The sequence below is a fragment of the Lampetra fluviatilis genome, chromosome 56 (genome assembly GCF_964198595.1).
Source record: "Lampetra fluviatilis chromosome 56, kcLamFluv1.1, whole genome shotgun sequence".
Classification (NCBI taxonomy): domain Eukaryota; kingdom Metazoa; phylum Chordata; class Hyperoartia; order Petromyzontiformes; family Petromyzontidae; genus Lampetra; species Lampetra fluviatilis.
In genome coordinates, this window is record NC_136330.1 from 488644 (window position 1) to 499921 (window position 11278).

The 11278-nt window shown below is 55.5% G+C and overlaps 1 protein-coding gene across 1 annotated transcript; it reads right to left on the reverse strand.

Annotated features, from left to right (window-relative positions):
- Positions 1-691: 691 nt before the first annotated feature.
- On the reverse strand, positions 692-5094 carry LOC144950043 (transcription factor Sox-3-like). Its single transcript, XM_078880023.1, is given in 3 exon segments — positions 692-2585; positions 3483-4723; positions 4725-5094. Coding segments are annotated over 3 exon segments (1365 nt in total). The 5' UTR covers positions 4764-5094; the 3' UTR covers positions 692-2500.
- Between the last annotated feature and the right edge of the window lie 6184 nt (positions 5095-11278).

Consider the following 11278-nt stretch of genomic DNA (forward strand, 5'->3'; position numbering starts at 1 on the left):
ATGTATCATGTGGTCAGTATGTATCTACACAGCACGTGTAGTCAGTATGTATCGTGTAGTCAGTATGTATCTACACAGCACGTGTGGTCAGTATGTATCTACACAGCGCCAATGAGAATGTGAATTCGTTTCTCGCCGTTTCCCATTTCTGGGGAATTCGAGGCGAGAGCACAAGCCGAGTCCGCGTCCCTCGGGCGACGGCGCCGGCCGCGATGCCCACGGGAGGACTCATCCCGCCCGAGGGAAGGCGACCCGCGCATGGCACGTGCCGTGAAACGTCGCCCGTGATATGGGTGTGCGTGTGATGTTGGGGGGAAGTTTCTACAAAAACGTGTTCAATCGCAAAACACTCTAAAGCAATGTAATTTCTATCGGGTCCCCGTGGGGTAAAACAAGATCCCAGTCTCCCACTCTCAGTATCCACGCTCTCTCTCTCCTGAACCTCATATAAATGTATTCAAGTGCTATGAAGAATTAGGGCTATTGCCCGAAACGTCGCCTATTTATACGTGTGGCGATCTCCGTGCCGCACACGCGCGCGTGAGACTAGGGGCGCGTTGGCGCGCTTCGATACCCGCGCGCTGCCGATGTAGCGCGCGGCCTCCACGGCAGCGGCACACGCAGACAAACCCCACGTGGGCAGGGGAATCGTGGAGACAAAACTCAAAGCAAACGCGGTGAATTACAAACTTTTACAAACGGTTTTATTTCTAGATCTCTTCTCTCTCTCTAAAGCGGTGTATATATAACAACGATGCAAAGAGGTCAGTGTGATGTGGTCATTAGTTACAGCAGAAATAGACGATGTTATGTACAAAATTGAGACAGCTTCCAAAAAAATACTACACAAACGAATGTGTATAAGAACACTATTATGAACACTGTAAACCATCTCTCGTGTCCGTTTTTAATCCGTTTTCCACACAAAACAGCCTTTACAAAATATTACACAGCAAAAAAACACACACACGAAATAAAGATCATACAAAATAATAATAAGAATGGTAATAGTAATAATAATATGTCACCAAGATGTCTGGAGCGTCTCGAATCGGAGACATCTGGTCGTCTATTTAAATCGCGTGGCTGGACTAAAACTTCCACGGCCGGCCACTGCCTTCAAAATGATAACAACAAGGATAATAATTATAATAATAATAATTAGAAATTGTGATTCATGGTAAGAATTATCCACGCATCGTGTCGAACGTGTGACGCGAACCAAAGTCGAGCGACCAATATCATCACCGCCATCACCACCTCCATCATCATCATCATCACAGCTTTTTCATCTCAGTAGAAGTCGCAATTAGGGTTCTCAAAAGAGGAAATATAATAATATTATATAGAATCACTGTTAAACCAAACATTTGTAACCGTAATAATTAAGCGTAACTAGCGGATGTCTGAGCTACCCACGGAGCCGACACGGGATGATGCGGCATTAATTAGGATATATATCTGCGATGTAAACTTTGAACGAAAACGCCACCTTGCGTGTTTTATTTTCAACCCGCGGCCGCCGCCACCTCGCACAGAGCGAGCGGTTGCGAGTTGCTGCCGCGACTGCTGTTGTTGGTTGCTCCAAGCCGCGCATCCACGGACAACACGGGGCGACAAGGCGACCGCGTTGATTACAGAGCCTTCTGTGTGCGAGTGGATCTGTGCGTGCGGATCTGTCCGTGCGTAGTATCTGTACGTACCCTCTGTCTACACACGTCTGTCCGTTTGCCCCTGTGTGTGCGCGCGCGTGTCGCTCGGGGTGCGAGTTTGTCTGTGGCAATTCCATCACTGGATCCGTCCATCTGCGTGTGCCGTGATTACAAGTCTATTTGTGTGTGTGTCTGTCTGTATCCGCATGTCTGTGTGTTAGTAACCGTGTCCAGCTCGCTGCGCATGTCTCTGTGTGTCCGTCTATCAGTGTTAGTCTGATGGGGAGCGGTGGCGAATATTTCGGTCAATGACCTCCCCCCCCCTTGGTCAACTCAGCCTTCAAATGAGGTGCGATGTGTAAACATCGCTATCGTCGAGATGAATGCGGCCGTGGGTGGAGTGAGCCATCCACTCGCCTCGTGTGCCGTTCTGCCTTCACTCGCCCCAACAGTCTACTCAAGGCCATACGGGCTGATGTGTGTGTGTGCGTGTGTGTGCGCGCACGCGTGTGTGTGCGTGTGTGTGTGCGCGCGTGCATGTGTGTGGACGTGTGCGCGTGCGTGTGTGCGCGTGTGTATGCGCGCGTGCATGTGTGTGCACGTGTGCGCGTGCGTGCGCGTGTGTGCGCGTGTGTCTGCGTATCCATCCGTCTGTCCGTCCGTCCATAAGTCCGTCTCGTTGTCGACGCGTCCAGTGTTCCGTTACACACCGGTGCGACGCGCTACACAGGCCGGATGATGCGTGTTGTGGAGTCGTCCCGAGTTCTGCGGCGACCCCCGACGTGCCCGGAGAGACCCCGGGCTCGAGCCGTCGCGTTCTGCAGAAGCCCTCTTCTCATATCGGCGGCTCAAATGTAATCCTCCTCCTCCTCCCTCCCTCGCGCTCCGCCGCGTGATCGCGAGCCAAGGCCACGGTGAAAGAGAGTAGTGTCTCTAGAGATTCATCAAGGCATTCGAGTGGGGGTCCGATACGCGTGAGGCGGCTCCCATCAGCACCACGGTCTACAAACACCATCATCACCATCACCGTTATTATCATCATCATCAGTCATCATTTGCAGTCTAACACGAGTTTGTCGTAATTGAACTGTTTTGTTTAAACAAGCCGATGTGCGCTGCATTTGCCCGATGCTTGTTAAATATCCAACGTTAAGTAAATAAAAAATACATTTAGATGTTCAAAGCCGCAAAAAGTATGATTTTGGACTGTGGATTTCACATAATATAGCAAACTCGTCCGATTAGACAGCTGCAATGTTTCCAGCGCACATCCTGAAAGCATGATTAGACAGATTTCTAGCGATGAGTACTCGACTGGGAACTCACGCCACATGCACACAACATCGCCAGAGGAATTATCAGTGGCCCCTCCTGCGCCACTCGAGGCACGCAATAAACACAATCAGCAATTACAATCGTCGCTCGATATACGAAAGGTACGATTTAAGTTGTACTTATCAGGCGCGTGCAGCGCGCTAACGAGTTTAATTCGTAATTTAAAAAACAACTAACTTTAAATTAGTTTAAACTTCGAAAAAAGTGTGGGGTGGAGGCTGCCGCTGGTTGGGCTCGTGAGAAACGGGGATTTGGAACTAGAACGAACCCCAACTAAAAAAACAAACACACAAACTACACGGCAAGTTCATTGGCGAATGCCCACGCTACGAATGAACAATTTAAACAAATTAATCTGTTTGCCCCACTCTGATCGGTAGCGAGTGGCTGCAGGCCGTGGGCGACTTATCGTGCCTCGGGCCATCACAACATAAAACACCGCAATGCGTGAGCGACTCGTTCGTGCGCGGGTGAGCGGGCTGGGTAGGGACTCACATGTGCGTGAGGGGTATGGTTCCGTTGGGGCCGGCGTTCTGGTAGTGCTGACTCAGGTGGTGGTGCAGCCTGCTCTGGGCCACCTCGGACACGCCAGCCTCGCTGCTGCCCATGGGCAGGTACATACTGATCATCTCGCGCAGGTCGCCAGGGCACGCCGCGCGTCCACTCCCGCCTCCTCCTCCACCGCCTCCTCCTCCACCGCCGCCTCCGCCGGGCGCGGATACGGCCGGCGGGGACGGCGTGGCCGCCTCGCTCTTCCCGACGCTCGTGAGCGAAGAGAGTGGAGGTAGCGCCTGGGGCTGGTGCGAGTGCTGCTGCTGCTGCTGCGCTTGATATCCGATCCCAGGAGACGACATCTCCCGCACCTGTTGCGCGTAGCCGGAGCCCGGAGACAGCGTGCGCCCGGGCTGCTGCACGTAAATTCCGCCGACGGGAGACAAAGTGCGCTGCTGCTGCTGCTGTTGCTGCTGCTGTTGCTGCTGGTGCTGCTGCTGATGATGGTGACCGAAGCTCGAAGCGGCGTGAGAAGGAGGCGGGGAGAGCGCTCTGCTGGGCTGCGGCGCGTACGAGACGCTGTAGCCGGCCGCCGCGGCCCCGTTGAGGTAGCCCTGTCCGCCGGGCAGGTACTGCAGGCCGCTCATGTCGTAGCGGTGCAGGCCCTGCAGCTGCGCGGCTCCGTGCGCGGCGCTCAGCGCGGCGTGCTGCGAGTAAGCGTGGGCCAGCGGCTCCTGCTGGAGGCCCGCGGCCGCGGCCGCGTAGGCGCTGCCGTTGGCCCAGCAGCCGTTGAGCTGCGGGTAGGGGTCCAGCCGCTGGCCGAGGCCGGCGGCCGCGGCCGCAGCGGCCGCGCTGCCCGGGGGCCCCCCGGAGGCCAGGAGGCCGCCCTGCAGAGAGAACTTATCCTTCTTGAGCAGCGTCTTGGTCTTGCGGCGCGGCCGGTACTTGTAGTCCGGGTGCTCCTTCATGTGCAGCGCGCGCAGCCGCTTGGCCTCGTCGATGAAGGGCCTCTTCTCGGCCTCGGTGAGGAGCTTCCACTCGGCGCCGAGGCGCTTGGAGATCTCCGAGTTGTGCATCTTGGGGTTCTCCTGGGCCATCTTCCTCCGCTGCCCGCGCGACCACACCATGAAGGCGTTCATGGGCCTCTTGACGCGGTCGTCGGGAACCTTCCCGTCGCCGCCCGCGCCGAGGACCCCGCCGGCGCCGCCAGGACCCCCCGACAGCGCCTTGGGCTGTGGCCCCCCCCCCGACGGGCTTGAGCTCGGCCTCCAGCATGCTGTACATCTCGGCGCGCTGCTCCCCCCTCTCCTCGCCCTCACCGGCGGTAGCAACAGCTGATGATGATGGTGTTGGAGATGGTGGTTGCTGCTGCTCACGATGGATGTGATGGAATTGCTGTTGGTCGAGATATCTCACAACAGCAACTGGGGTGGACAATGCAGTCTCGCGTCCGGGGACCGCGAGTTGTTTGTGCAGTTCGTTCAACTCGCAGCGCACCAACTGGGCAGGTAGCGTGCGTGGTGTGGGTCGCGTGGAGGGTGCAACACGAGGAGCTCTCGTCACGTCCACCACCCACCCGTGCCTCCCTTTCTCTACTCGGGCCCTGCGCTCCCCCCGCTGGGTTTTATAGTCCACCACACCGCGCCGCCCGCCAATCAGCGCGCGCGCCCCCCTAAGAACACGCCCCCCTCGCCCTGCCGGCCACGCCCACAGTGGCGGGAGAGGCGCGCGGGGCGGGGGGGAAAGGTTGCGGGGGGCGGGGCGGGCAGGTGCGCGCTCCTCCGCGGGGGGGGGGGGGTGTTGGCAAGTGTGGAGGGGCGTTACCTGCCCGCGTGTATGTCGAGGTGTGTGTGTAGGTGTGTGTAGGTGTGTGTGTAGGTGTGTGCGTAGGTGTGTGTGTAGGTGCGTGTGTAGGTGTGTGTGTGCAGGAGTGTGTGGGGAGCGGTATTGTAGCGGTTAGCGCGCTGCGCTAGGGCCAACACCAGTGACGATTACCTGAACCGGTCGTGGGCCTCCCCTAGGTCGACTCAGCCTCAAATGAGTACCTGGTGCGGTGTGTAGGAAACATCGCCACTGGAGAGACAAAGGCGGCCGGGCGTGGTGCTGGCCACCCACCCCCTCGTGTGTTATCTCGGCCGTCATAGGTGCTCGCTAATAGCACTTGCCCCAACAGTTTGTTAAGGCTATACGGAGGATCTTTGTCTTTGTGTATGTGTTTGTGTGTAGGTGTTTGTTTGTAGGTGTGTGTGCAAGTGTCGGGAGGGGTGGTATAGCGGTTAGCGCGCTGCGCTTCGATTTCTGTTCACAACGACCAACATCGGTAACCATTATCTAACCCGAAACCCAGGCGTCCCCTAGGTCGACTCAGCCTCAAATGAGTACCTGCTGCGCTGCGCAAACATCAGCAGCGGATAGCCAAAGGTGACCAGGCATGCTGCTGCCCTTCATAGGTGCTGCCCTTCATAGGTGCTGCCCTTCATAGGTGCTGCCCGCTCACAGGACTTGCCCCCAACAGTCTCGTTCAGGCTCCACGGAGTGTCTCTACTTTGTGTATATATATAGACATATATATACACTATATACACACACGCCGTGTATATATCTACTGGCTAGTCGATACTTGCAGCGTGTATACCTACTGGCGACTCGGACACACACACACAGAGAGAACTGCTGCTTGTGTTGAGCGTTTCCTTCCAGCGCACCTTCGACGAGCGCGGTTGGCGCCGCACAGGTTCACATACATATATGTAAATATGCGCATGCATATGTGCGCATTATGTATGCGTGCGTGTGCGCCTTCGCACGACGTCAACGCGTTCGATACCGCGTGGTGATGGCTGAGTCGACGATGTCGGGGAGGCTCAGGACCGCTTTGGATTTTTGTTTTGTTCACCACGGCGACCATCAGTGGCGAGTGATACCAAAACTGGTGCAGTGTGTAAAAGTGGTGGCGCCCAGCACGTTCACACCTGGACAGGTGATGTCGTGTGTGCAGAGGCAGTGGGCTACATGACCGATCCACTGCTGGATGAAGGCCTTCTCCACGCGGCGATGGTCAGTGGGGTTTTATTAACCATACTTCACCACATGCTGAAAGACCCTAAACAAATATCCTCCGTGTCGCCTACGCAGGTTTTTGGGGGCAAGTGCTGTTAGCGAGCATCTTCGTTTCTTCAATGCGGATGCTGACACACGTTTACACGCCGCGTGGCGATGGCTGAGTCGACCTAGGGGAGGCTCAGGACTGGTTCGGATTTTTTTTCACTGATATTAGTCATGAGCGGGAATCGAACTTGGAGTTACAGGTTCGTAGTGCAGCGCGTTGGCCGCTACACGACAGCTCTCTCACACCAACAAACGACGAAGAACCCCGTGTCGCCTTTCCAGACTGTTGGGGCGAGCACCTTTGAAGGCCAACACGGCGGCACACGAGGGGGTGGGGTGGCCAGCACCACGCCCGGCGGCCTTTTGTCTCCCGAGTGGCGATGTTTACACACCGCACCGGGTACTCATTTGAGGCTGAGTCGACCTAGGGGAGGCACAGGACCGGTTCAAATAATCGTCACTGGTTTTGGCCGTGAGCGGGAATCGAACTCGAGTCGCCGGGTTCGTAGCGCAGCGCGCTAACCGCTACACTACCGCTCCCCACCACTCTCTCTCACAAAGATAAAGATCCCCCGTATAGCCTTAACAGACTGTAGGGGCAAGTGCTGTTAGCGAGCATCAATAAAGGCCGGAACGGTATACGAGGGGGTGGATGGCCACAGCACCACTCCCGACCGCCTTTGTCTCCCCAGTGGCGATGTTTACACACCGCACCAGGTACTCATTTCAGGCTGAGTCGACCTAGGGGAGGCCTAGGACCGGTTCAGATAATGGTGTTGGCCGTGAGCGGGAATCGAACCGGGGTCGCCAGGTTCATAGCGCAGCGCGCTAACCGCTACACTACCGCTCCTCACACACACAAAGCCACACGCACACACAGCCACACACACACAGAGCCACACACACACAGAGCCACACACACACAGAGCCACACACACACAGAGCCACACACACACAGAGCCACACACACGGTGCACGTGGTGATGAGCGAGTCGGTTGTTCAGTCGCCACGACCACCTCCCAAGTCCACCGAGGCAGACACGTGGCGAGAAGCAGAGACGCTAAACTCCACGGGGCACAAGGGCCGGGTCGCAGCATCCAGTCGTCGTTCGCTGTCATGCAGTGGAGGCCCCTTCCACCAGCGGTGGTGAAAGCAATACACTTGCAGGGCTGTACCTCTACCTATTAGTAAAGTAGCAGCGGCAGGCCCAGCTACCACCACCACGCGTCTCCAAACTCCAACAACCACTCAGCTGGCAGAACTCGATATGTTGTGTGTGGTGGAGCGGTGGCGCAGTTGTTGGGTCTATGGGAAGCAGCCAGCCCTGTAATTAGAGGCTACTTTGACCCACACCTCCACTCTGACCAGTCGTCTTGGAACAAGGGGTGGGAGAGACTCCACTTCATCCCACCGCACGCGACTAACCTGCCCGTGGACTAACTTGAGGTGTATCCTTGCTGCTTGTTCCACACTGCTTGGTGAACAGAAAACTGCTCAAACTATTTTATTTTAAATTTTCCCAGGTAAACCCCACTGAGCTATATTGCTGTTTTTTAGAAGCGACCTGGTCATAAATTGTGGCTCGACGAAGTGGCTTGAAATGTATAACAGCCAAACACTCGAAACGCGTCTTTCTATAAATGTGGAAGGGAAACACCGGAGGACCCGGAGAAAAATCCACGCTACCACAGGGACAAAGAGAGACACGCAAACTCCAAATATACAGCAAGCGTCAGGCTCGGGATTGAACTCACGACATTTTGTATAGTTAATATCTCCTAGCCACCGTGGCCCACGTCCCTTGGGTGGTGGTGGTGATTGGGTGGTGGTGAAGAAGGGTGGATTTAAGAAACGTACACGATTGTTTCAGCTGCCGCACCGGGAGATGGGATGGCCTTGGCGGCCTCTGGCGCTCGCCGTCGGCGCTGTTGTGCGGAGTCGCGGGTGTTCAGTCGCGTCCCGTCGTCGCCACGAGGCCACATCTGCATATTTACGGTGCCTCTGCCGAGGGGGGGGGGGGGCGCGCCAATTGATGCGAGAAAACGGTCGTCTCTCTCTCTCGGCGTGGCCGTATCGTTTAAGTTTCGCGTGTAGATTGTTATCAGTGTTTAATTCTATCCGGAACAGTCCGGCTGAAGGCAATTACTTTGACGTCCAGCCACATGCCTCTCGCCCTATTTTGCTGTAAACATCTTCGTGAGATTTATTGGAATAGAGGGAAAGTAAAACGAATAAAAGATTATTATGGATATGCCTAACTTGTACTCCAAGTGGTAGTGCCGATCATCCATACTCCGAGCCAGCCTAGCAGCGTTGCTGGAAATACCGAGTGAGCCATGAAGCCCTAATAATGATGATGATGATTGTTGTTGTGATGTTGTTTCTGTGCGTGTGTGTCAGTCGCAACTGCGGTGATGTTGAGAGCCATGCTGCCGCACAGATTCCGCGCCGTGTTTTTTTGCAATTGCACCACGTCTTCTTTCCGACGTTTCGCTCCACGTGCGAAGGAGCTTGTTCAGGAACTCGATTGGTGGAGCTTCTTGAGAGCTCGCGGTTGTACAGCCGACCGACCGTGGTTAAATCAAGTCCGAGACATCGCGTGGACCGGTCACCGCGGTGAGCGAGGCTTTGGCGGGACCCGCCCTGCCTGCCAAGGGACGATCGCCGCGTCTTCGAGACTGGCGGCAGAGTGGCAGCCAAACACCGCAGAGTGCACCCACTGATTCATCTGCGTCGCAGGCCGGGCTCTGTCCATCCCGTAGCCATCTCTCGTCGTCTCGCGCTGGAGCACGATCCATCTCGCTCCTGCACGCGAGCCGATTTCGCTGCTCCATCTCCGTGCTCTGGCGCGTTCACTCGCTTTGGCGAGCCTCGGCCGTGCGTGTCGGACGTTCACAGCACATCGCACAATCACCTCGGGCATACACACACACCAACACTCAACAACACTCAACATTCCCGAGCATGTGTTTGTTTGTTTGCTTGCATGTTCACCGCAAGTGCGTGCGGTTAATGCAGAACGATGCCTTGCAAAGGGGTTCTGTTTGTTGCTTTAACATCCCAACACCTGTTGTATTGCCAGAAAGGGTAAAACATATTCTTATAAAAACACTCAAACTTATTGTGCTATGAGCAAGGATCATTGCCCGTAACGTCGCCGATGACTGTATATATATATTCCCTTCCAAGGCATTGTCACTGTGATTACCCAGGGTTCTCAAGCGCAGTGAGTTGATGACCTTAGCTCGGTCGCCAATGACTTCTAACAAGAAAAAATCTATCCCCATCGCGTTAGGTTTGGGTTTGTCCGCGATTTGGCTAAATTCCAGCTCTGAGATGTAAATTATGTATCGCGTTATCATGCGACGAGCACTCGCCCCTGTGGCAGGGCGGGACAGTGCCGTCGCAGTGCGGGGGTGTGCTGCCCTCTCGTGTAGACAAGACGTAACTCGCATTCACTTCAGCAGTAGTTGTGTAAGATCCACTTCCGCGGACCGTTCTGTGCCACGCGGGAGCGGAGCGGGTGGGGAGCGAACGGTGACGATAACACGATGGGGGTTGGGGAGAGCAAGCAAATAATACAATATATTTTTATTGTTACGTAATATATTATAGTTGTTGTGTGTTAACGTCTGGCAAGTGTCGCACCAGGAACTGATTTGAGACTAAGGGCCGGGTCAGGCAATCGTCAGTGGTGTTGGCCGTGAGCGGGCTTCAAACTCGGGTCTGCGAGTTGGAAGGGCATGGCGCTGGCCGGCAAGGCGGTGTTCGTTGCGGGCACGTGTTCTCATCTCGGCGGCAGCACGCGGGTGTCGATAGTAAACAGGCCGGGTGTGCTTTGGTGACGATTAAAATGTTCGACCCATTGTTACAATAACAACAAGAAGCAGAAAATAAACACCCTCCTTTAACGCCACAACCATCCACATCACCCGAACATCCCAAATCACGTAAAAAAATAAAATCAACCAAAAATGTACCACAAATCACGTTAAAAGACGAAAAATAACACCGCAAAACCCCCAAAACAACCAAAACAGCCAAAACAGCCCACATAATCCCAAAACTCCAAAAAACTCACCCAAAACCACACAAAATTACGGGAAAAAAATCACACCCCACATCACCCCAAAAAACACCGCACAACACCCCCTCAAAAACATGCAAATCAGAGGAGGCTTCCTCGGCTGGGCAAGCCTCCCTGTAGCGAGCAGGTGTCGGGGGGTGGGGGCGATGTCCCCCCCCTCCCGACCCCCACCCCATCCTCCCAAATCACTCCAACTCTTATCCTCCATCTACCACCACCCCCCATGCCCCCCTTCTTCCCCCCAAGCTCCTTCTCGGGCCCCGCACAGAGCGCCCCCCCCTCCCCCAGCCCCTTGATTGACAGCCAGACCACGTGCGTGTCCGAGCCGCCCCTATTGAGCCGCTCCCGTTGCCCACGGATACGCGAACCGCCCAGAACTCAATCGAGTGAAAGCTACGAGCCAAGGGGGTTTCTCTCTCTCTCGCCCTTTCTTTTCAGCTCCTTTTCTTTTTCAGTTTCTTCCCACCCTTGCTTCGGACTCTCCCTACCCCCCTTACCCCCCGCTTTCCCCTCTCTCCCCTTCCTCCCACCCCCTCTCTCGCTCCCGTAATGATTTCTCCGCCGCCGCAAATCTTGATGTGCAAAGCGTGGAGGAGGAGAGGA